The 26479-nt window shown below is 50.2% G+C and overlaps 2 protein-coding genes and 1 pseudogene across 2 annotated transcripts; all 3 read left to right on the top strand.

The window, feature by feature from the left end:
- The first annotated feature begins 8721 nt into the window (after nucleotides 1-8721).
- Nucleotides 8722-9936, top strand: LOC125522547. Its single transcript, XM_048687596.1, has one exon. The coding sequence runs from the start codon at nucleotides 9037-9039 to the stop codon at nucleotides 9736-9738; it is 702 nt and encodes a 233-aa protein (XP_048543553.1). The 5' UTR covers nucleotides 8722-9036; the 3' UTR covers nucleotides 9739-9936.
- A 1526-nt stretch (nucleotides 9937-11462) lies between these two features.
- LOC125520877 (aspartyl protease family protein At5g10770-like) lies at nucleotides 11463-13469 on the top strand. Its single transcript, XM_048685921.1, has 3 exons — nucleotides 11463-11770; nucleotides 11857-12259; nucleotides 12344-13469. The coding sequence occupies exons 1-3, from the start codon at nucleotides 11590-11592 to the stop codon at nucleotides 13221-13223; spliced, it is 1464 nt and encodes a 487-aa protein (XP_048541878.1). The 5' UTR covers nucleotides 11463-11589; the 3' UTR covers nucleotides 13224-13469.
- A 3305-nt stretch (nucleotides 13470-16774) lies between these two features.
- LOC125518540 lies at nucleotides 16775-17396 on the top strand (annotated as a pseudogene).
- The last annotated feature ends 9083 nt before the right edge of the window (nucleotides 17397-26479 follow it).

The raw sequence follows: 26479 nt of genomic DNA, 5'->3' as shown, positions 1-26479 counted from the left end.
CCAATGTGACAAGGGGGGGTATGCGCCCGTTAGTAGAAACAACTGTAGCGGGCGCTTAAGGCGCCGAATAGGAATCAGCCTCGAGTTGGGCCGCGCGCACAGACGAACGACGAGGACGCGAGCAAAAACGCACGACAACGACAGAAAAACAACTAGCGCGAATCTTGAAGACAGGAGGAGATCTAATGGTTATGAACTTAGATGTAAGATAACTAGATGTGAAATAGCAAACCTGTTTTCTTTAATGCAATCTATTCTGTTGATGGAAGGAAACCAGAAGAACACAGCCGATCCTCGTGGTAGCAAAGCAGAACCATTCACCTGGAGAACTTAAATTTGGACTGTCGAAACAAAATGGATCTGCAGACCTACAGAGATTCACATATCGACACAAACAGCTAGGCATAGATCGATCGATCTGTCAGGCAACGCAGCCGACCTTCGTACCGGCGGCGGCGGCCGTGAAGAAGTCGACGGGCTGGCAGGACACCTCGACGTCGTACGGGCGGGAGTAGGCCAGCCCGACCTTGAACCGGACTTGGGCCCTCACCAGCACGCTCATGGGAGGCGCCCGCTGGGCACGGACGCCCTTGTTGCCGCCGGAGTTACTGACCAAGAAGCGCAGGTCGAAGAAGGCCGACGCACGGAAGCTGCTCCAGCCTCCAGCTCGCCGGCGGCTGGAGGAGCGGCATGGCCTGGTGGACCACCGTCTGCACCGACGCGTCCGCCCCGTGGCTCGCGTTGTACACCCGCAGCCGGGCCGTGAGGGAGCTGTACTCCACCCCCGCGCGGCGGCTCGGGTTGGCAGCATCCATGGTGAAGTTTAGGATCAACACCGGCGCTCCCTGGAGCTGGTTGGTGGAGGTGGCGGTCACGGAGAAGACGAGGCGCGCGGGGCTGAGGATGACGGAGGTCACGACGGCCACGGCGCTCACGGCGAGGGTCACGGCGATGGCCGTCAGGATGTAGTGCTTCGGGCCCCACACGCCATCAGTGAGCTTCCCAGTGGTAGTCGCCATGGATAATCAAAACTTGCTCTCCCCTCCTAGCTAGAAGCTGTAGATGTGTGTGTGGACTTTGTATGGTGCATGTGCAGAAGTCAAGATGGTAAGAGCATCTTCAACAGGCGCCGAACGCGCCGCATACTAAAAACTGCTTTGCGCGCTCATTCTACAACATTTTTTACATAGATAAGCGATATATTGCATAGATAAAAATGATACAAAGGTACTTTACATCGGTGCAACTAGATAGATAGTTCGAAAGCATAGATAGATAAAACTATGATGCAACTAGATAGAAACTACTACGACATACATAGATAGAAACTACTCCAAGTCGCTACCATCATCACCATCATCATCCTCGTCGGTGTCGTCCGAGATATCGAGCCATATGTCCAACCAACGTTCACCGTCTGACATGAAGATCGACCTCCCACCTGCTGCAACGATATCGGACTGCGCATTCGCCAATGCCTTCCGCCGACGCCGGTCCGCCCGCTTTGCGCGGCGCCTTGCCGTCATCTCCGCCCAGTAGGCACGCTCGTCGGCGACGTCCTCCGGGTGACGACGGCGCCACTCCGCCATGGCTCGCTCGTCCTCCTCGGCGATGAGGAGGCGGCGTTGCCGCCGAGCGTGGTCGGCACGGTCCATGTTGGTGATGAGACACGGCGGAGGGGCGACGCGCTGCGCCTGCTCGCGCATGAAGACGTTCCGGAAGTTCATCTGCGACCAGGGCCTGTCCAAGCGCCACGCCGACGCGTCGTACGCGCGGGCCGCCTCGTACGTGCTCCGGAACGACCCGAAGCCGAGCCGGACGTCGCCGGATCGGATCTCGGCGGAGTACCAGCCGTTGGGGCGCTCGCGGACGCCGCGGTAGACCGAAGAACCCCGGCGGCGTGGCGGCATGGTGGCGCGGAAAAAGGCGAAGCGGCGACGTGGCGAAGCGCTTAGGTTGTGAAGCGGCGAGGTTGCGAGGGGAGGGCATGTGGTTGTGTTCTGTGCGCGTGGCGAGCGCGGAATTTTATAGGCGCGCGCGAAGCAGCGCGTCAAATCTACCACGGTGCGTGCCGCTTTCTCCCGCGCGCGCGCAAACGCTTCCCGCGCGCGGTAAGTTCCCGCCACCGCTGGAGCGCGCGAAACCAGCCGGCGCACACTAAAACCAAAATTTACCATGTGGACGCGTCTTTTGCCGCGCCTGTTGGAGATGCTTCGACGGGGTGAAACCAGGCCGGGTATTGCCATGTGATCCCGATCCGTTGTCGGGCCGGGGTTTTGCTCGCGTGGATCCCAGGTCCCAGCCCTGTCCCTGTGAGCTGCTCCAGCACAACGCACAGCAGAGCGGAGTAACTTTCCCCGCTGTGATCACCGTCCCGTCGTTCAGCCAGCCAGCGGCAAGAGCTCAGAACAACCATCTACTCGCCGGTGCTAGAAAATGAGCAACAGGAGCACATCAAGTCTCAAACATTCCACAACATCATAACTTGTTGATGAGCATAGTACATTGCAGCTTAAAAAACAGACACGGATGAAGTAAATGATCACGGAAACGTATATTCCATGCATAGCACTCAAGCAACGAATCAACACTTTGTAGAAGCTTGCAAATACATCAACTTGACGAGTGTTCAATGAGCTGATGATGTGTTGTAAGTTTGTAAACCCTCCCGCGCACGTATATATTTCCGTGTTCGATTAGTTTCGCTGAAATTTCAAACGGAGTTTCACTCGAAAAACACTTATCGAGAAGGTTGCGAGATTGTGGAGTGTGTCTCCGTACGACTTTTGCGGGGTAGGCGTTCGTGAGGCCATGGAGTCGCGAGCCGCACCCACTCGTTTTATTTTTAGACGTGTTTGCCAATTTCTAGTTGAGATAAACCCAATTTGTTAATAAACAAATTGCAACGAAATATTCTCTTTATGTCTCAACTTCCTCAATTATGATTAACCCGATCCTAAGCCTGTGACAACGCGGAAGCGGCGCGGCCCAGGTATATATGCCCGCAGTGATGTAGATATGGCGACATTGGATGAATACTAGACAAGATTCAAGTCGGAGCCGTTGGCGATATAGAAGCAACATCACATGTGGAGGTGAGATGAGATTCGAGCCAAAGCCAGTGGCAAAACATGATGGTGCAAGGAAAGGCGAGTAATGGTGGGCTAGGATTGTGTGACTCTGAGGACGGGCTTTTAAGCGAAACCTTGGGCTTATGTTTTTTTTTGCTATGAACCTTGGGCTTACGTTTGCCTTCCAGAACATAGGATCAAGACAAGATAAAAAATGCTACATCTACATACAGCATACATGCTCTTACGTAACTTGCCTTAGTTGAACCCTCCACCCCAAAATTCAACCAGGTGGGGGCCCTCCCTTGATTTCCTTCAACCAAAAACTGCCAGCCACCAGATCAATTACGTAAATCACGTAGCAATTGTTACGTAGGTGTAGCATTGCTCGGACAAGATAGATGGTTGGCGAAGGAAGAGGAAGGGTTAGTGTTCGGTGTGATCCTAGCCATTAATTTGAATCTCGTGTTGGTGTAAGAAATCTAGTTGATGGCCATTTGATTTGCGACCAAGTCTTGGCGGAGGATGCCATTGATTTTGCTCCTGTCCCTTTGTTTCACATTATTTCCAAAATGCAAGATTCGTTTAATGGGAAGTCCGTTATACCAATCGTTTGCATCATTGTGTTTCTCATGGTAAATATTGGAAAATCATATCACAAGTATGTATGTTTCAATTAACCTTTTTTGGCGTCATATATTTTCCTTGACAAATATATGCTTCTGTTTATCTATATACTAGTAGGATGGTGTGCATCTTCCATGAGCTGAGCACATACTTGCGCATGAACCGCTTCCTCTTGACACGACACCGTCGGTCACAGGTCCGGCACCTTTGAGTGCTTCACCGACCAGCTCATGCCGTCGAGGTCTAGCATTCGATTCTATAGGTAAACTAGTTTCTTTTTTATTTTTATTTTTTTCAAAACGGAGGCAAAAGATTATGTTTTACTCTCCTAAATTTAGGAGATTAGCTAGAAACAACCAAAATTTAGAGAGGTAAAACTACTCCACCAAGCTTTACTGGGCAGTCACTCCTTTATCTCTACTCCTAATGTCTCAGTGCGTAGGTCGTTCGTTCGTTTCGTTCGTTTTCACCTTCCATCGATCGATATATGCCCCCACCACGCGATATCCCTCCCACCGATTTTCCCTCTCCCTCCGAAAACCAAGATCGGTTTTTCTCTACTCAACGAGGAGTTCGTACGTTGTTGGTTTATCCCCCACCACCCCAATCGATCGAAGGAGCAACCCATCGATTTTTCCCTAGCGTCCACCTTCCGTACCGGGTTTTTTCAAACGTACTGGTTTTCTTCCTGTTCTTCTATCTCACGTACCCAAATCTGCCGATCATTAATATACAATCCCTCCCCGTCTCACTACTTTTCCTTGCAAAAGTCATAGAAAAATCAAAACTTTCCTCATATACAACACAAATCATATATCCAGAATCGGGACTTTCCTTTGCCATCTCCCACCGCCCATCTGGCTCAACAATTCTAATTTGTTTCCATGTGTAGCCAACCAAACTTTCCTAACGCTAAAACCAAACCCTCCTCGTTTCCTTTGTTGTTATAAACCCTAGCCTTAATGCTCCATCTCTATTGCCTAGCATCGGCGGTGACTGGTGGGAAGCTCGTTGACGGCCTAGCATAGCAGCTATGGTGGTGAGGAGGTGGCAGTCCTGGCAGCCGTTCGTTGCCTTGCCGGCCCGCGTCAACAGAACAGCTGGACAGATGTACACGGCCCATGGCCTGCGCACGATTGCGACGCAAAGCGCAACCTCCTGTTCTGGATCCTATGGCGGAACGTGCATGTGGTCATCGGCCCCGACGCTTGTGGTCGGGCCTATGTTCAACTGTCTGTCGCTGGCCACCACCAACTGCGACGGCGTCATGCTCGGCACGGACCTCTACCTTGGCAGCGTGATTGGGGCGGCGCAAGTAGATGTCCCATGCCCAAGCGCTGCAAGTAGATTGTTCATCATCTTCTTCATGCTGGTCTATGGGGACTTGGCTGCCAACAGCTCCGAGAAGACGTAAATCACCATGAAGGTAATCAATCTTGTGAGTTGTGACATGCATATGGATATGGAGATGTGGAGAGCTGACATTTTGATTATTCAAGGGATTTGACGTTGGGAAAAGTAAGTAGATGTTGGTGCACATTCTTCTTTTGCTTCTACATTTATCTCCTGAAGAAATTAAAACTGGCCATTATTTAAATTGTGGTTGTAACACTCTCTTCTGATCATTATGAAGGTAATTGGAGTAAAATAAATAAGATACAAGAAGACGGGTAGAAGATTTAGCTTACAAGCCAGAGACTGTGTTGAACAAGAAAGGCTAGCTAGAACATGTAATACTTGTTTTTTCAGTTCTTCCACAAAGAACTATGTCATACGGTTTTGTTATAGAGGATTCTGACGATCTTATTTTCAGATCTACTCCAAGAATTGGTATTCTTTGATGGGGCTTATTTAATCAAAGCCAGAACTGTGAATAGTAGGCAACCAGATATGAAAAGCTACAGAGAACTATGAAAACACTTGTTAGTTTCGTCAGGATCTTCTGACCCAGTTCCAGGACTCTATTGACCAAGGTAATATTAGATCTGTGATTTATCCTCTTAGAATTTTTAGTATTCACTTAGGGGGGAGCAACCAGTAGGCAAATTTAGACTACACACAAGAGAAGGACGACGATGTTGGAAGGAGAGCACATGGGCAATTGAGGACTAAAGCATAACACTTAATCTTGCTTTTTCTATATTCTTGGTTCCAAGTATGAATTACATTCAGTTTGGTTCCAAGTAGTCTGATAGAGAGATACATAGATAGATAGTGAGGTGAGTGATGATTTGGGGTTGATTTTGATAATGGTATGTTTTTTCATGATTATTGCCATTTTGTTGTCCTACATGTGCTATATGATTTGCATAGCAAGTTGAGACCACCATTACTGATCTGGCTATGCATTGCTGTGCATTTTTTTTTGAAGTGCACAAGCAAGTTGGCGAGAGATTACAAGTAACTATGAGCTACAACCTTGAAGCAAAGTTTTTGGGGGTTCACTTAGAGGATCCAGCGCCCCTCCCATCTAGCCAATGAAGCGCGTAAAAGGAAAGAAACTACTCTATACAAATCAAGACCGACCTTTGTCCAAAACTGAGCAATGCTCACATGATGGAATGAAATGAGATTTCAACATCATGACTGCAGTTTATAATTTAGACGACCACAATAGATGGTCATGTCAGCCTATGTCTGGCAGTTTTAGAGGACTAAATATTAAACTTGTTAATCCATTTTGCAGCCAAGGAAAATACAATAATTTAAAGGGCCTAGGTATGGACAATAGATCCAGCCTAATCTAGCAAGATGAGTGACTCTCAAATGTACATGTGCAAAAAGTGTAAACTTTCCTGAAGCTCTTGTGGGATTTGGGGAAGATTGACAGCACCTGGACAGAGAAGACTTGGAGGATCTGGGCTGTCATGGAGTGAATGTCGTCCGGTGGCAGTGAGGTCGCGGCAGTTGCCGCGTGACCGAGCAACATGGATAACGCCGACATACTATGGTGCACATTTTGCTTGCAGCGATTGTAATACCTATTGTTGTTGTTTCAATGAACAGCCTTACCAAGTTGTTTGCTGGGTAATCTTAACTCTGATATGTGAGCTTTCAGTGCAGAGAACCATGAACAATAATGCAGCTCTCCGTTTTAATGTGTTTATTCCGTCATTGATTTGTTTGATTTAGTGAGAATAGTGGAACATTCTATGGCCTTATAATTAGTGGAGAAATTTTGCTCTCATGCTTATACTATTTTTTATCGACTTAGCAATATTCTTTACTGCAACCTCATGGTATAGCACTACTTTGCTTCGTAGCCTGATATAGCTTTTTGATGATCTATTTATTACTTGTGTGTGTGTGTTGTGTGGTTGAGTTCTAATTCTTATTACCATGGTGCGAGTTTGTTTTGAAAATATATATGGCTAAATGTTGAATCACCAATTCTATTTCGTAGTAGCCTTTTGTTCTAAGCTAAATATGCTTATTAGTACTCTTGATTGATTCTTTATATTATTTTGGAGACTTGCTCTCAGCTTTGTTCTTGGCGGGGGGCTTGCTAATGGCTCTGTTCAAATAAGGTATCTCATCGGAAATCATGGCATGCATGGATTCAATCTTGCACTTTGTAACTAAATTTTAGTACTAAAACATGGTGTGTCGCTTGTCAGTCTTACCTAATAATCTTATCTCTCATTGGATGATTTTCATGATGTTGATTACATTTTATTACTATACAGATTATATATTGAGATCACCCTCTATAAAATTGATTTGTATATAACCGTGGCCGTGCGTTGCACCTATTACATAATCTCTGAGTAGTGCGGTTGTGTCTTGTTGCTCATATTTAGTTTCTCTATCCACTCCAGACATGATTTTGTTGTAGTCTACCAAGCACCGCCATACCACTTATACTCTTCCTATCTGGTTGTGCAAAGCTTGATGTATACTCATTAAACTTTGTTAGATAGTAGGTCCTCCTATCATTAGGCCTAAAAATAATTGTTTCTCTGTGTCTTTGTCCATTATAATGGATGTTATCGAGTAGGAAAGTTTGCAGGTTTAAATCTTTCATCTATAGTTAGTACTACCACGATCGGTCAGGTAGCATGCTAAAAAAATTCTTAACAATGCTGAATAGATATTAGACTAAAATCTTGAGAGTACTTGAGGGGAACAAGATGTGGATCTCTACTACTAAAGGGCAGTCCGTACATCGTCTCATTTCATTTTGTGAACACAAGCGAACGAAGGTGTCGGATAGGGCACGTTACCACCTCTGCAGAGTAACAATTAACAAATCACTGTAATCATGTGTAGCCACATATAACAAATGACAATCCAAACTTTCCTATTGCAGCAATCATACTAATTCTTTGCAGATACACAAATCACAAACTTCCTAAAAATCATATTAAGTGACAAATCAAAGCATCTTTTTATATTTATATTTGATTGATTATAAGTTTTACTCTGTGTAGGTACTTCAAGTTGAAGAATTACATTAGTAAAGTTTCTCCATTTATAAGCGGCCAAATAGGCTATCTAAACCTTTTGTTGGGCCTCCCTTTTGAATGATGGTGTAAACTTGTTTCAAGCAGAGAAGTGGGAACTAGGTGTTGGACTCATACGTAATGAGGACTAGCGCCTGCTGTAGCGTCTGATCATGTGTGAGTTACGAATCTTTTCCCCGCTAAAAAAATTGTCACTTGAAGTAATATATGACATGGGCTGATTGGAGTTTATCATGAACTTATTTTAATTTTTAATATATGTTTACTTCTTTAGATCAAAGATAAAAACCGATGGCTTCAGATGATGCTTTGAAAATGTTGATTGACAAAGTTACTGACATAACTACCATGAAAGGGACTAAAAATTAATCGAGTTTTACATAATCAGAAGAGATGCATACAAATAATTGTTCTTCTTTTGTATATATGTTGCATATGATAATATAAAAGCATATTATGAGAGAGATGGAGATAGATCATGCCGATGTTCAAAAATAATCAAGCGACAAGGGTTTCAAGGCGATGTCATTGAAAGGGGACAAAAATCATTGTGTTTAATATGGCAATACATTTTTTTAAATAATACAACAATACAAGTATATATGTGTAACCAAAAAAATTTAGAAGGCCCGTGGCAACGCACGGGCGTTCTCCTAGTTTTTTAGAGATCAGAGATGTTCTTATACATGTGCGCGTATAATTAAATCGCTCGCTAAGAGCAAATTATCTATAAATAGATACCGGAAGTGGATCTCATTCACGAAGACGTACGCAGTGGTAGCTAGCTCATTGATGCATGCTACGTGTGCATCTCTAACCACTGTAGCTTAGGCAGTAGTTGCCACTTGTACGGGCACATCCAGAGTTCCAGACCGATGCAAATGGCAGCCACCGACCAGAGTAAGACGGCGACCAGGAGGTTCGGATGGCTGTACGTGGCGCGGTGGGCTGTGGCGTCCGTGGTGACCGTGCTGGCCGTGGCGGTGATCGTTCGGGCCGTGGTGGTGATGCTCCGCCCCGAGAAGCTGCAGCTCAAGCTCTCCGGCGCCCGCGTGGCAGTCGACTGGATCCCGTCGATGCCGCCGCCGCGCAACGAGGTGATGCTCAACTTCGTCCTCAGGGCCAACAACCCCAGCGGGCGCGCCTCGGTCGAGTACACCAACATCACCGTCCGGCTGACGGACGTCACGAGCGCGTCGTCGCCGTCGCCGACGAAGATCGCCGAGTTCGACCTGCCGGAGTCCATCCCGGTGCTGCAGCGGACGGCGCACGAGGCGATGGTGAGGGTGGGGATGACGCCGGGCGAGGACGTGCCGATGCGGTACGTGCGGGCGCTCTTCGAGGGGCGCAGCGTCGACGGCGTGGAGATGATGCTGCGCGGGGTGTTCCACAGCCACGTGGCCATGGCCAGCGGGGACTACGTCACCACCAGCGACCTCGCCACGTACTACTGCTGGCCGGTGACCATCGCCGTCGGTGGCCCGTCGTCGTCGTCGTCCTCGTCGCCAGACTACACCAGCGTCGTCGTCACCGACGCGCCGTGCCTGGACAAGTCGGAGGCCCCGGCCATCGTGTGAACTGAGGCCAGCTCCGACGGTAGCTAGCTAGGTGATGCCATCCATTGCCTACTGCATGGATCAACCAAGATATGCCGTAGCTATCTGCAATCTATTTACTGAGTAGTGTATGGTAGAATCGATTGATAAGGCATGCCTGCCAGTGTGAGTTTAATTTGAGACAGCACGTACTCCTTCCAATTAATTGTGCATGTTTCACCACTGTCGACGACACGACGAGCAGCAGCAGCGCGAGCTACCGAGTCTTTCGCCGTGGCAGGTTTACCATTCACTCACTACACGCGACGCTAGCTGTCTTGGTACGTATGGCTGGGCTACGTAGTGGTACTGCCCTAGAAGCAGGACATGTCCTTTGAGAAAATTGATGGAAGGTGGCAGGTCAGGTCGGAGCTAAAGATGCATGCACTGGCAACCGGCACAGGTGGTAGACGAGCAGTAACTACGTGCTGGAGCAAGCATGTGTTCGGTGCAGGGATGTTGGGCACGAGAGCAACACTGTTGAAGTAGTTAAAGACGATCGAGGGGAAGACCGCTTTCATCGTGTCTTTAATTTGGACTTTTGGAGGCACTGCACGCTGCACAGGCACCTTTTTTTTTTTTGCGGGTGACTGCACAGGCACCTGATCGACCTGCCTCTCGCCAAGTGGATCCATATCCATCATACAGTGTTATCCACTGCGCATTGTAATTACTCTCAATGCATACACTTTGTCAACAAAACAAAAAGAACTCAACCCATACACCGCGCCTTACTCCGGCTGCTGAATGAGTTAGGCCAACTCAAACATCGTGTATCACAACGAACATATCAAATATCCATGGACACGTCCGTCCCAGTTAAAACAGACTTTTCAAAAAAGGACGGAACACGATTTTTATTTAATTTGATATTTTCAACCAAAAAGATGAAAATTAACAAAGTTCAATTAAACCGTATAAAATTTAAACTATACTAAGTGAGGTACCGGATGGTGACGTCGTAGGCATGGCCTCCGAGGCCTTCGGCACCTCCACCATAGTTGTTGTCCCTTCAATGTTTGGAGGCCTTTAGGTGTCGCGGTAGACTTGATTGGCTGTCGTTGCGCGTTCGCGGCGCATCTGCTCGGCTACGTCTGCCTGGCGAGGGTCGGACGCATACTCCGGCCCGCGCTGCCCTCCCTTGCCGTTGCGAGCAAGGTGGCAGGCCAAGCGTTCGGATTCAGCCAACCCCAGTTTGTAGAGCTGGTTGTTAATCCGACGTCGGCGGCGGCATCCGTCAACACGGTGGTTCTAGACCGATCCTCAATCAATGCCAACACAAGGACGGGGTCGATGCGGACCCAATCCGGCGCCACGTGTGACATTGTGAACGCCGCCCGCCGCGCCACGCCTCCTGGTCTGCCGTCATGTCGGCCGGCGTCATGGTGCGCGAGGATGTGCCACCCCTACAGCGACTGAGGTAGTGAAGGAGGTAGCCGCGAGTGTTGGCGATTACCGGGGAGGGCGCCTTCGCCTCCTTCACGGCGACTGGGCCCACTGGCACCTGGACTGCCGACGTAGCGGCGGTGGCAATGCCACCTCCTTGACGCGCCGGAATCAGTGCGATGGGGACGCCAGCTGGACGAAGCGCCTTGTCTGGCTTCGTGGCAGGACTGATGGCTCCTCCTTGAGGCGTGGCAGGGATGGCGGCTCCTCCTTGACGCAGCATCCCTTCTGGACACCGTTGTTGGCCCCCGGCGTCATCATTTAGACTTGAACAAGTCTTAGTCTTAGTTAACTGGTTTAACAAGTACAGTGCAAACGACACGTTGAGGGCATGAAAGCATATGTAGAGCCAGATCGGCTGGAAACGGCGACATCACAGAGGAAGCCATGGCCAGTGCTTCTAGCCCGCCGCTAGTAGCACTCGGCGTGCTCCTCCTCCTCCTCTTGTCCGTTAGTTCGGCCATTGCGCATGGCGGAGGAGCAGATCCGGTACGCCGCCGCCAGCGCTACATGGTGGTGCAGACCAGCCACCTGATGGAGCCAAAATCCATTTGCTCCGGCCTCAAGGGTACGTACGTACATAGGTAGACGAGAGGATGAAGCTGTGTTGCGAGAACCATAGCCGTGATGCATGGTGCTGCTTCTTTTTTGCAGTGACTCCATCCGCGAATGGTACGTGGGTGCCGCTGCACCGGCCGTACGGCCCGTGCTCGCCGTCGGAGGGCACGCCGCCGCCCCTGGTCGAGATGCTCCGCTGGGATCAGGCCCGCACGGACTACGTCCGAAGGAAGGCCACCGGCGAGGTGGACGACGTGCTCGACCCGGCCAGGCCGCACGTGGACATGATGCAGGTGGACTTCATGATCCGAGGTACCTTCGGCATCGGCTCTGGCTCTGGCTACGGCGCGGTGATCGACGGCGACGACGACGACGACCCAATGATCCTGGCACAGACCATGGCCATCGACACGACGGAGGACGTCCCGTGGATCCAGTGCCTCCCGTGCCCCATCCCCCAGTGCTACCCGCAGCGGAACGCCTTCTTCGATCCCCGCAGGTCAACAAAGCACCACTGGTTCTATTAATTTTGTAGTACTGTCTTCTTGATGCAGTCATGTAATATCCATTGTTGAAAATACAGGTCGAGCACCGGCGCGCCCGTCCGCTGCGGCTCCCGCGCCTGCCGATCTCTCGGCAACTATGCCAATGGCTGCTCCAGGGCCAACTCGACGGGAGACTGCCTGTACCGGATCGAGTACAGCGATCACCGGCTGACGCTGGGGACGTACATGACCGACACGCTGACCATCAGCCCCAGCACCACCTTCCTCAACTTCCGGTTCGGGTGCAGCCACGCCGTGCGCGGCAAGTTCAGCGCCCAGGCCTCCGGGACCATGTCGCTCGGCGCCGGGCCGCAGTCGCTCCTCTCGCAGACGGCCCGCGCCTACGGCAACGCCTTCTCCTACTGCGTCCCGGGGCCCAGCGCCGCCGGTTTCCTCTCCATCGGCGGGCCGGCCGACGATGGCAGTACATTCGCGACCACGCCGCTGGTCAGGAACGCCAACGTCATCAACCCGACCATCTACGTGGTGCGTCTCCAGGGCATCGAGGTCGCCGGGCGGCGGCTCAACGTGCCGCCGGTGGTCTTCTCCGGCGGGACGGTCATGGACTCGAGCGCCATCATCACGCGGCTGCCCCCCACCGCGTACCGCGCGCTGCGGCTGGCGTTCAGGAACGCCATGAGGGCGTACAAGACGCGCGCCCCGACGGGGAACCTCGACACCTGCTTCGACTTCGTGGGGGTCACCACCGTGACGGTGCCCGCGGTCTCCCTGGTGTTCGACGGCGGCGCCGTCATCGAGCTTGACCTTCTGGCCGTGCTGCTGGACGGATGCCTCGCCTTCGCGCCCGTCGCCGCGGATTTCGCCCTCGGCTTCATCGGCAACGTGCAGCAGCAGACGCACGAGGTGCTCTATGACGTCGCCGGAGGGGCTGTGGGCTTCCGCCGTGGTGCGTGCTAGCTGACCCTGAGCTAGCGCGCGGCGGCCGGCGCACGTGCTCAATCCTCTTCTATTAGATTAATGGTCGCACTAGCTTTGCACTGTCGCTGGCTAGCTACTCCCTCCCTCCACGGTTTAGAAAGCACAATTAAATTTTTTTCACAATAGACAAGGTTTAGGACGCATTACATTTATTTTTAGTAGCTAATTAGTACTCCAATATATTATTTCTATATGCATGCGTAGTGCGAATGCTATTTTTTAGCCCATCTCACAACCAATAAATAACCACCTAGGTCCCAGAGAATTTTCAAGCGCGTCTTTTAAACCGTGATGGAGAAAGTAGTTCCCATGTAATCCTAATTAAACTCTTAACAGAACTCTTAGATAAACTCTCTAGTAGAGAGTCGTTGTATTGGCAGCATCTGTCGAGCCAAAACCACAAACACATTGTCGTCATAATGCTAACTTCACATTTGCCCTGCAAGTGGGACCCACCTCTCTCGTTGAGCCACAGGTTCTTCCCAGCAAATTCAGACGAATATATTGAACAGGTTCAGAAACAACAACTTCATTCAAAAATGGGAGCGAAAATTAGTCATAATATGACTTATGTTTATATAACACCTAATAATTATAGCTAAACTAGCAGCCATATGGCAACGGCCACGTCCACCGCCTAGTTGCAGCCACCACCACGGCACCACCGCCATCTCGACCCCCACCATCACGACTTCATAGAAATGCGGCAATGTTGGCCCGGATGGCTTGAAAATGCGCCTCAACGGTGTTGCCCGGACGGCGATGTTCGTCTGCGATGGTGCGGTCACGGCGGCCCAAATGTGTTGCTCCATATGCACGTCCATCCGCGCGACCTCCTCGAGGGCAGCGTCCATGTGCTCCGAAAAGGGGGCCAGAGAATCCGTGGGCATCCGCGGGATACTCCTCCACCTCACCCCAAAACTGAATACGATGGAGGATTCATTCGGGTGCGTCGTGGACGAAGAACTAGGCCGTGGATTGAAGGAGGGCAAGATTGGAATGGGAGGCGCCGGAGATAGGATTGAAGCGAGAGAGCAAAAGGCGTCGTGTTGTATAGGCAGCTACGGGTGCCATTAAGGAGGTAGTTGGGGACACTTGTTGGGGAGGCGGCAGACGACTGACGGCGGGCGATCAAAGGACGCGTCTCCCAGTGAGAAACACTATGGCGCCCTGCTTGCACACCTCCCGCCTACTTTCACACCTCCCAACCTGCTCACACGCAAGCTGCCGGGAGATGATGCCGCATGGCGGCCATCCAATGAGAAACCGTGGGAATTCCAGAGGCGCGGGCGAGGCATTAGTGGTTATCTGGCCATTGCCGACGGTGAGTGGAAGGTCAGGCTACTTCAAACTAGGTTGTGGCGCGAGGAGTAGGAAGCTCAAACTTCCCTCAAAGCAGACATCACATGTAAGGGTCTGGTTGGACTGTGGATACCGCATGACAATATCAAAACTGGCTATGTGCGATATTACGCTCTATGATTTTTTTTCCTCGGTTAGTTTGTCAACAGTCTTTTTATTTTGGTCCTTCTTCTATTAAAATAATTTATTTCAAAAAAAAAAGGATTGCGAGCAAAAGTGCAGGCCCATGGCGCATGAAATTGCCATGAAAAATGTTTGATTGGTCATGGGCAAATTCCAAATGTTCGCGATTTATCTTTTCCGTTAATTAATCGGTTTCGGAGACAAAAAGACGAAGATTATATCCAGCGGTACGATAAATTGTCACAAACCAACTTGTCTGGTTTTTCATTTACCATTGTATTTATTTATTTAGTTTAGTGGACGTAGGTCACCTGAATTTGGAAATTGAGTCCGTCGATTATTTTGGGAAGGGAGTATCAGCCAAGCCGTTTGGGTGCGGGGTGAGGGAGGGTGTTGGTTCACCGGGAAATTCGGCCGGCGAAGCTGGCGCGGGAGCGTCACCTGTCACGAGCGCCGGAGTCTAACGATTCAGCCGGTGGTATGTGGGCGGTCTGGGGAAGAAGAAAGGGAAGGCCAAAGGTTAGAGGAGGTCATCTGGCCGTTGATTTTGCATCGACGGCTGAGAACGAATTGATTGACCCGAAATAAGTTTTCAGTCGACTGAACAGGGGTTCAGCGAACCGAGCGAGCTGAGCATAGACGAGTGCTATGACGTAGACGAGATGACGAGACGCGTGGCGTCCAGCACGTCATGCCGGTAGCTAGAGCCTCTTTACGTCGCCGTACGAGCAGACTGCATCTGCACGATGGCACATGCACGTACAGGCACACCGGTTTTTAGAGTGTGTTTTCTCTTCCTTGATTTGCGACGACATGTACGTGTAAGTCGGACGGCCGGTCCCTCACCAGATAAATGCACTTGCTACGTGACGATGCTAGGCCGCACGCCAGGACTGATCACTGTCTCACTGAGCCTCCCAGTAATGGCGGTGCAGCAGTGGTAGTACCCACGGCCCCTACCTATGCCTGTCGGCTCCGGCCTCTGAGCCACCTACGGTTCCATGCCCGTCGTCTACCCTGCTCTTCTACTAGTGAAAGGATAAGTGGAGTCCTCTTCCTGTGGTTGGTTGTGGGCTCTGGCCTGAGTCATCACTCGCCTACGGTTGCACTTCCATGTGATCTACCCTGCAATCATCTACTGCTCACAGTTTCCTACTAGTATTATTATTGCAAGAAAAAAAGGACCTAAGAAAAAGGTCAATGCTGCTCCTCCACGCATGCGTCTATATCCATCTGTCGACTCTGCTCCATCGTCCACACTCCACAAGTACAATCGCTCCTCCATCCCTCTGGAAAATGCGGGAAAGTAAGAGCACTTTCCGGTCAGTACCATCATTAGCAGCATTCACTTGGAACAGAGGAACTAGGCCTTCTTTGATTTATAGGGTTTGCATAGAAATTTTACAGGATTGACACCCTATAGAATTTTCCCTTTACATGTTGTTTGATTCTTAGGATTGCGTTCCCCAGGAACCAATCCTATAGGAACTTCTTAGTTCATTTTTACAGGAAAACAAGCCTGAGGTTGGACTTCTTGGAAAAAATCCTCTGTTTTGCTACCCAAAGTAGGATTTCAGTGGAAGGTACATCCTATTCTTGTATGTTTCCTATTCCCGCGCTTCCTAAACCCTGTGAATCAAAGGAGCCCTAAGAATCGCCGAGGGGGGCCGTCCTCGGTCGCTGCGCGTGAGCTTGGCTCCGGGGCTTCGCACGAGGGACGACCGCAGGGAGGCGCGGGAACGAATCTGGCGTCTCCAATCGCGGGATTCGGCGCTCTGTTTCGGTGTTGGCAGAGGAGGCGCCTCGGTCAGGCGCGGGCGGCGGCTTGGCCCTCCGACGCGGGTTTGGTGGCCGGATCTGGCGCGGGAGGCTGGTGGCCGTGCGTGGATCTAGGGGATAATTGACGATAACCCCCCTTGTTGGCCAATCCTTGATCATATACCCCCCCGCCGCTGTCTCTGACATGTGGGGTTTAAGTGGCCTGGGGGGTTATCATCAAATCTCCTGGTATCTAGAGGGCGTGACGGTGGGGTTGTGATGCTCGGATGCCGGGGCGGCGACCCCGGACCTCTTCTTCAGCTACGGCAGCCGTGGTGTGGCTGCGTGGGCAATGCCACGGCTGGAGCTCGGGGCGCCGGTACTCTACGGCAGTGCGTCAGCCCTCGGACGTGCTAGGGACGCTTGGTGCTGGCCGGTGGGTTGGCTGTAGCTGTTGTGTGTGGCGCCGGATCTGACCAGACGTGGCTGGTTCTGGCTCCTGCGGTGGTGATAGGGTGGCCTGGTCGGCGGCTCTGCGTGGTGCAGGTGGCGGCGGCGAGGATGTTCTGATTGGCGGCTCCTGGCTCTGGTGGTAGCTGGTGGTTCAGGCGGGCGGTGGCTCTCGTGTGCCGGTTCAAGGGAAGGGCTTCCTTTGGCTGCTCGGGGCGAAAGCCTTGCTCCGGCATTGGCCGAAGCTGGCGGCGGCGACGCCTATGGGCGCCGCACACCTTCTTGGAGGCGTCGTCGTTCGAGGGCCTTCGACCTGTTCTCTCTCACTCCGGGGGAAACCCTTGCTCCAGTTCTTGGAGCGGATGATGGCGGCGCTCCGGTGTCGCGATCCTTCTTGGAGGCATCGTTCTGGAGTGGCCTTGGCCTGGGAGAGTCATCGGCTCGGGTGGTGCGCTGTGACGCCCGGATAATTAAGCTACCGTAATTCTCTGCTAATGATGCCACGTCACTTCGATTACTATCACTAATCTCGTGTTAGTTCGAAACCGATTCAAATTAAATTTTAATTAAAGGCAAATAATAAAAGTTTTCAAACAATGAAACCAAAATGTTCAAGGTGGGTCAAATAAATCATGTGTAAATACGATGGAGAAACCAAACCTTGATAAAATGTTTAAGGGCTCTAAACTAATTAAAATAGGAGTGAAAACAATTAAACAAATACCTATTGGATTTTATAAAATATTAAGATATTTTATTATGGGTGAAGAATTGATGTAACAACAGTTTGTTTATAAATACTACTTTAGGTACTAGTGGCGATTTTTGTAAAAACTAAAAAAATAAAAGAAACTAGAAATAAAACAGAAAAAGAAAAGACAACAACCAAAAAAAAACAACACAAGGAACCCCCTCCCTCCCGCTGGGCCTTGGCCCAGCTAGGCCATCAGGCCGGCCCACCCGCGCCGAACCCCCCGGGCTACTAACCGCCCCACCACCCAAACCCTAGCGCCGCACCCTCCCACTCGCGCCCCCCACAACCCCTCTCGCTCCTCGCTCCTCCCACCCCACGAACGGATCTGGATCGGGGGGCAACCGACGCCCCCGACCCCCCGCTGCCGTCGCGTGCCATGGCTCCTCCGCCCTCGTCGCCGAACCCCGACGACCGCGTCGCCGTCGCCGCGCAGTCCCCGCCGTCGCTGATGCCCGCCTCCTCAAAGCCTCCGCCCCGCGCGGATCCGGTCTGGGCAACCGTCGCCCGATCCCGTCGCCCCCGACCCGAGCCGCCATGACGCAGCCGGACTTCGCCGGATCGCTTCCCCGGCCTCAACCGCACCGGCGTCGCCTCATCGCACGTCGTCCCCGTCTTCCTCCCCGACAACCGCTGCCATTCCCCTACGGCTCGCGGTGAGGCCCTCGGCCTCCTCTTCCCCTCTCCGCTGCCTCGCCCCCGTGAAGACCGCGCCGCGCGCCCCGCCGTCCGCCTCTGCTCACTACTGCCCTCTCCTCCGTGCCTCCCTGCTAGCCATGCCTCCACGCGATGCCCCGCGCCGCTGCAGCCCGGCCGCCGCGTCTGGCTGCACCCTCGCACGCCTGCGTCGGCCTGGCCCGCCCTACTACAGCCTCCTATGCCACGGACCTCGCCGCCGTCGCTGCCGGACATCTCCGGCCACGCCACCGCTACCGCTGGATGCGCCGTGATGCAGATGTTCTAGAAAGCCCATCCACGCGCCCTGGGGTCGCCTGTACCGGGTCCCCAACGCAGCGCCGCCGCCACCTACTGCTCGACGCCTCCCTGACCACTGCCGGCGTCGCTCGCCGTGGTCCTGCGTACCTCGCCGGACCGGGCTACGGCCTTTGCCCAATATCGGGCATCTGCGCCCGTTAGCCGAGCCCCGTTTAACCCCTTAGGCCACTGCCACCTGGGACCCGTGTCCCTCTTTTTCCAGAACGAAAATAAGAATAAAAATAAAAATGAGTAATATAAAAATATAATAATTAATTAATTAACTTACTTAAACTAGTTTAATTAAACTTAATTAACCTAACTATCTAACTAAAACCAAGTAACCTATTAGTTAGGGTAAACGGACTATGACGAATGGGACCCACCCGTCAATTGACTGGTCAACGGTCAACTTTGACCACTGACGTCACGTTGATGCTAGACACCGAGACCGACGCCGCTGCTACCCAGTACGACTACGGTGTTGACGACCACTCTCTCTTGCCAGAGCAACCAGGCAAGCCCCCCCTTTGATCACCAGATATCGCCTACTCTTTTCTCTGTACTGCTTGCATTAGAGTAGTGTAGCATGTTACTGCTTTCCGTTATTCCTATCCTGATGCATAGCATGTCCTTGCTACTACTGTTGTTACCATTACCTGCTATCCTACTGCTTAGTATAGGATGATAGTGTTCCATCAGTGGCCCTACACTCTTGTCCGTCTGCCATGCTATACTACTGGGCCGTGATCACTTCGGGAGGTGATCACGGGCATATACGATATACTTTACACAGTTACATTACCTGTGATACTGTTCGGAGATGGGGGCTGAAGGGCAGGTGGCTCCATCCCGGTAGAGGTGGGCCTGGGTTCCCGACGGCCCCCGACGGTTACTTTGAGGCGGAGCGACAGGGCAGGTTGAGACCAACTAGGAGAGAGGTGGGCCTGGCCCTGGTCGATGTTCGCGGATACTTAACACGTTTAACAAGATCTTGGTATTTGATCTGAGTCTGGCTACTGGCCTATACGCACTAACCATCTACGCGGGGACAGTTATGGGCACTCGACGTCGTGGTATCAGCCGAAGCCTTCGTGACGTCAGCGACTGAGTGGCGCGCGCCGGATTGGACTGGAACGCCACTAGGCTAGGTCGCGTTCGCAATGTGCAGGTGTGCAAAGGGCGATGGGCCCAGACCCCTGCGCCATAGGATTTAGACCGGCGTGCTGAACTCTCTGTTGTGCCTAGGTAGGGCTGCGACGTGTTGATCTTCCAAGGCCGGGCATGACCCAGAAAAGTGTGTCCGGCCAAATGGGATCGAGCGTGTTGGGTTATGTGGTGCACCCCTGCAGGGAAGTTAATCTATTCGAATAGCCGTGATCTTCGGTAACAGGACGACTTGGAGTTGTACCTTGACCTTATGACAACTAGAACCGGATACTTAATAAAACACACCCTTCCAAGTGCCAGATACAACCGGTGATTGCTCTCTCACAGGGCGACGAGGGGAGGATCATCGGTTAGGATTATGCTATACGATGCTACTTGGAGGTCTTCAGTCTACTCTCTTCTACATGCTGCAAGACGAGGCTGCCAGAAGCGTAGTCTTCGAAAGGACTAGCTATCCCCCTTATCCCGGCTTTCTGCAGTTCAGTCCACATATGATAGCCTTATTCCAGTTGATACCAATGCATACATATGTAGTGTAGCTCCTTGCTTGCGAGTACTTTGGATGAGTACTCACGGTTGCTTTCTCCCTCCTTTCCCCCTATCCCTTCTACCTGGTTGTCGCAACCAGATGTTGGAGCCCAGGATCCAGACGTCACCGTCGACGATGACTCCTACTGCACCGGAGGTGCCTACTACTACGTGCTGCCCGCTGACGACGACCAGGAGTAATTTAGGAGGATCCCAGACAGGAGGCCTGCGCCTCTTTCGATCTGTATCCCAGTTTGTGCTAGCCATCTTATGGCAACTTGTTTAACTTATGTCTGTACTCAGATATTGTTGCTTTCGCTGACTCGTCTATGATCGAGCTCTTGTATTCGAGCCCTCGAGGCCCCTGGCTTGTAATATGATGCTTGTATGACTTATTTTTATTTGTAGAGTTATGTTGTGATATCTTCCCGTGAGTCCCTGATCTTGATCGTACACGTTTGCGTGTATGATTAGTGTACGATTAAATCGGGGGCGTCACAAGTTGGTATCAGAGCCGACTGCCTGTAGGAATTCCCCTTCCACACTCCTTGGCCGAAGTTGAGTCTAGACATTACAAAAACTTTTACTAACATGGCTGTGTGCCTTACGGGCCCACATCGCCATTTGGGTGGTATTAGAATCTTTTACTCCTCGATCTTTACTCCGGGATTCTGAACTCTCTTCTATTCGGGTTAAACGATTTTTACTAAAATCTAACTTTAGGTTCTCGAAATTACTTTCTCCCGGAGAGCCCCTTCAGTCCAGATGATCGCCGGCTGCACCAGAAGATTTCGAAGATACTCTCCGATATTCTCTCGAGACCTTGTGCCGTTGCTTTTGCAATTCCCTTCCACTGAAATATCCCTATGGATAAATACTTACACCTGTCGTGCTTACTTTTATTCCTAGTCGATCTTGTTATTATAAGCTACCCCGAGAATACTTTGTGCCTACTGCCTTGCAGTTCTTTGCCTCAAGCATACCACTACGGATAATTACTCGCATTTATCGAGTATCCGCTCATCCCCAGATATTCATGCAGTTCACAAAATTCTTCGAAATACCATTCGGTCTTCCGAAAATCCTGAGCAACCTATTGCTCCTGAAATTCTTGCTTGCTTGCATTATGGTTAATCCCATAAGTATATAATCTTATTGGCAACCTTGTCAATATCATTTTGAGTCCATTGACTCAATATGTTGCGAAGCTCGCAATCCTCACTCAGATCATAGAATTCATCCTTCCAGCTCAGATGTCATTTAAAACGTGAGCTGGTCCACGGCCAATCAGATTGCCATCGATTGTACCCCTAAGTCTATTCAACTTGTCCGTCCTTGATCAGAGCGTTTGCTCCTGATCCCTTGATTTGAAAATCATAATTCCTTTGTTATTTAAGCGTTGAATTATTTAGATGTTCTGTAAAACGATGCATTTGCATTCTTTCTTCCTCTGATTGGGTATCGATACTCACATCAGCTCCATTGTGGATCACCATATCCACTGTTGGATTATTATCCGACCATGTCCTTCATAATTAATCACTTTGTGAGTTCTTTCTCCGATACATAATGCCTTTGGTAATTTGTATCCTCTCCTTTTGCCAACCATGCTCTGCTTTCGAGCTGGTAATATTTACTCTCAAAGCTTGTGGTATATGTTTCCATGATACCCTGATGGGTTGAACCTATGCCTTCCTTAATTTGTGTGACCTCGAAAGTTATGCGGGTTATACCCTGCTGACGCTTCGTCAGATAACTTTTCAACACTACAACTTCGAAAAGGGGAGGTAAATGTAAGGTTATGCATTGAAGAAGTGGGAGTCGACCTTGAACTTTGTGTTCATGCCCATGGACACGATGTAGATCTTATTATTAAAGCTTCTCTTAAACTAATTACTCCCTTGGTATAAGTTCATATTATATCTGGGATCTGGCCTTTTGCAATCGTGGTTTCGACCATGTTCTCTTTTAGGTACCGTTTCTCGTGCAAGTTTAAGCACTTGTCTTCTGCAGAGCAATATCCCAGTCCAACCTCTACTTTGATCTGTCGTCGAGTATTACCCCCTGGTATCTCGAGGATACCACGGGATACATAACTTCTTATGAGTTCTTCATCAACTAATATTCTTGCCGATTCCATTTTTCCAATGGGTTCTCAGTTGTTAGAACCCCTCAAGGACACCGACAACTGAATTGAGTCTGCACTACGATTCAACAACTCTTGGTAACCTTCATTACTTACGAGTCTGAACTCGATCACGTCATTCCGAGCCTACTCGGCTATATCATTATCGTGCCAAATTTTAACTGTGCTACCTGGTCCTTCTTTCCGGAGCACAATTTCGACGATGGGCTAAGCTTACGTCGATCTTCCTTGTCTTATCGTTTCACCTCAAACAACAAACTTGATTTCAAGTTTGTGTCATACCCATGGTTTCAATAACCTTTCGCTTCATCATTCGTTTGACTTGATGTCATCGCCGACCGATTACATCTCCATGAAACCTCTCGACAGAAATTGTCATGATCATCATCAACATTTCGAGCTCCTCAAGGATATCAATTGAATTCCTGATGAGAAATACCATCCTTGCCCTCGATGATTTGTGTTATCATCGACCACTCAATTGCCTTCCGTTCAACACAAACTTATTCGTGTTTTGTGTTATATCTTGAGATCCTTGCTATCCAGCATTTGTTCTTCTTTACCTTGGAATATTACCACCTTTTATGTCAAGAATGTCGTGGTAATTTCACCACCTCTTGATAATTCTTGATATAGGTGATACTTATCGCCATCACCATTCTTGTCTTGGTTCCCGTGTTGTTCCTAACCGGAATACCGACAAATGGACTAGTAATTTTAAAACTTCTAGCAACCTTATTGCTTTGAAGTTAATGGTCGACATCTCATTCTTAGGCCATTTGTTATCGAATCACCTTCTAACATTGATTATGCTACCTAAGACCGTAGTTCGGGTGCACCTTCTACCAATGTTTAATTGTGTATGTTTTCCTCGAGCATACCTCACTATATCATTTGATCTGACAAATGTTATCTCTTTGTTCGCATAATTGTGGAAATCCATCTTTTGGAAATCCCAATGATTTGTCGCTGAGTTCATCAGCCACCTCCTCATCCTCTCCTTGGTTTACTGATGAACTCTTGTTTCGAAACTCGCTTCCATAGTTCATTTCCCGAGAATCTTACGAGGTCTTCTCATCAATTCTTGTCGTACCTTTTTATCTCAGGCATCCTGAGTCTGAGGTATCCTGACTCCAATCAGATCTGAAACTCGGTCAGATATGATGGTTGGAATATTTTCCAAGAGTCATAACATTGGTCCTTATATGACCCGGTAAGATGATGTCATGCCTAGCACACCTGGCCGGAGGACCTATTGTTATAGTTTCCTTTTCAGCAAGGTTATCCATTCTTCCATGAGGAAATTGTAAGACTTATTCTACAAGTTATTCCTAATAGACCCTTTGTGTTTCCAAAGTCTGATATTCACCTGTTGACCATGTCCATGCTATCTTGAAGCATGTCTGTGGTACTCCGATTTTGAACAGGAACAATTGAAGCCCAATGTTAAATGTTTCCTACTCAATTATCCAAACACCGCTGTATGGATAATGTCATGAAAATTCTCTCCCGTACCTAAAGAGTTTTCTACATTATATCATGTCATGGATATCATGATCTGCTTGTCCTTGGGTAGGATATACCCTTGAAATATGTGTTTAAACACAATTTCCTTTCCATTGTCCTGTTTAATCTGATAATCGTATTTTCCCTTCCATTGGTTGGTTTAACGTTTCTTGTGATCTATATGATCTAAGCAAGAATATTCTCCTGCTTATGTAAACACCTCGGTGTATAACTCTGTCAGTAAGACCCTGTTACTATTGTTGATGACATTCTGGTATCCACCGATGGACGAGAACTTTGCCTAATGGTCCGCCTCGTTCAACAAGCAGGAAAATGGTTCTCTTTGTCCCTCGCCCTTGGTACCATTGATGATACCAACATAACTGACCGGTTATTCACTGACATGCCTTGCTATCATGGCCGTGCAAGATGTCAATGCCCTTCCTACTTTAACCACGTGGAGGGCCCATAACCCACAGTTCCACAGGATCGAAACCTGACTCTTCTGTACATCCTGTTGTCAAAGTTATTCCTCGCGCTTGACTTCATATGTAATTCACGGGCCACCTTCCTAGTGATCTGTTCTGGTATCAGACGCAATACTTGTTCTCGTTGCTCTGAACCCCTTTCACCTTCTGTTTGGGCATCGAACGATTGTCTGGCTGCTTGAAACTTCTTATTGTACCTTCGAACTTTACTCTCGATGTGTTTTAATTGTTTAACTCGAGAGGTTCTCATATGCCCATTCATGGGTTAATCCCAGATTATTACCCCTATGGCATTCTGTCATTGTCGATCTGCCCCGTTACCTATTCGTAAGTACGAAGGAACCCCTGAAGAAAGGATTACGACTTCATAATGATGACCTGAAGCAGTGGAATGAAGACATAAACGTAATGGATCGACCTCTTCGAGAAGAGCAACTAAGACCGAGAAGAATCATTAGAATTTCGTAACCTATTCTCCCCCCTTACTCCCCTCTTAAATCTCGGGACGAGATTTCTTGTAGTGGAGGAGAATTGTGACGCCTGGATAATTAAGCTACCGTAATTCTCTGCTAATGATGCCACGTCACTTCGATTACTATCACTAATCTCGTGTTAGTTCGAAACCGATTCAAATTCAATTTCAATTAAAGCCAAATAATAAAAGTTTTCAAACAATGAAACCAAAATGTTCAAGGTGGGTCAAATAAATCATGTGTAAATACGATGGAGAAACCAAACCTTGATAAAATGTTTAAGGGCTCTAAACTAATTAAAATAGGAGTGAAAAAAATTAAACAAATACCTATTGGATTTTATAAAATATTAAGATATTTTATTATGGGTGAAGAATTGATGTAACAGCAGTTTGTTTATAAATACTACTTTAGGTACTAGTGGTGATTTTTGTAAAAACTAAAAAAATAAAAGAAACTAGAAATAAAACAGAAAAGGAAAAGACAACAACCAAAAAAAAACACAAGGAACCCCCTCCGCCCCGCTGGGCCTTGGCCCAGCTAGGCCATCAGGCCAGCCCACCCGCGCCGAACCCCCCGGGCTACTAACCGCCCCACCACCCAAACCCTAGCGCCGCACCCTCCCACTCGCGCCCCCCACAACCCCTCTCGCTCCTCGCTCCTCCCCCCCACGAACGGATCTGGATCGGGGGCAACCGACGCCCCCGACCCCCCGCTACCGTCGCGTGCCATGGCGCCTCCGCCCTCGTCGCCGAACCCCGACGACCGCGTCGCCGTCGCCGCGCAGTCCCCGCCGTCGCTGACGCCCGCCTCCTCAAAGCCTCCGCCCGCGCGGATCCGGTCTGGGCAACCGTCGCCCGATCCCGTCGCCCCCGACCCGAGCCGCCACGACGCAACCGGACTTCGCCGGATCGCTTCCCCGGCCTCAACCGCACCGGCGTCGCCTCATCGCACGTCGTCCCCGTCTTCCTCCCCGACAACCGCTGCCATTCCCCTACGGCTCGCGGTGAGGCCCTCGGCCTCCTCTTCCCCTCTCCGCTGCCTCGCCCCCGTGAAGACCGCGCCGCGCGCCTCGCCGTCCGCCTCTGCTCACTACTGCCCTCTCCTCCGTGCCTCCCTGCTAGCCATGCCTCCACGCGATGCCCCGCGCCGCTGCAGCCCGGCCGCCGCGTCTGGTTGCACCCTCGCACGCCTGCGTCGGCCTGGCCCGCCCTACTGCAGCCTCCTATGCCATGGACCTCGCCTCCGTCGCTGCCGGACATCTCCGGCCACGCCACCGCTGGATGCGCCGCGATGCAGACGTTCTAGAAAGCCCATCCACGCGCCCTGGGGTCGCCTGTACCGGGTCCCCAACGCAGCGCCGCCGCCACCTACTGCTCGACGCCTCCCTGACCACTGCCAGCGTCGCTCGCCGTGGTCCTGCGTACCTCGCCGGACCGGGCTACGGCCTTCTCCCAATATCGGGCATCTGCGCCCGTTAGCCGAGCCCCGTTTAACCCCTTAGG

The sequence above is a fragment of the Triticum urartu genome, chromosome 7 (assembly GCF_003073215.2).
Source record: "Triticum urartu cultivar G1812 chromosome 7, Tu2.1, whole genome shotgun sequence".
NCBI lineage: Eukaryota > Viridiplantae > Streptophyta > Magnoliopsida > Poales > Poaceae > Triticum > Triticum urartu.
Note: the sequence above shows the minus strand (reverse complement) of the source record. Positions and strands in the feature narration are given on the sequence as shown.

Bases quoted from the DNA above. Each gene is read 5' to 3' on its own strand.
- LOC125522547 (XM_048687596.1), top strand. From the start codon at position 9,037: ATGCAAATGGCAGCCACCGACCAGAGTAAGACGGCGACCAGGAGGTTC.
- LOC125520877 (XM_048685921.1), top strand. From the start codon at position 11,590: ATGGCCAGTGCTTCTAGCCCGCCGCTAGTAGCACTCGGCGTGCTCCTC. The intron at 11,771-11,856 runs GTACGTACGTAC...TCTTTTTTGCAG, and splicing joins CATTTGCTCCGGCCTCAAGG to TGACTCCATCCGCGAATGGT. The intron at 12,260-12,343 runs GTCAACAAAGCA...TTGAAAATACAG, and splicing joins GCCTTCTTCGATCCCCGCAG to GTCGAGCACCGGCGCGCCCG.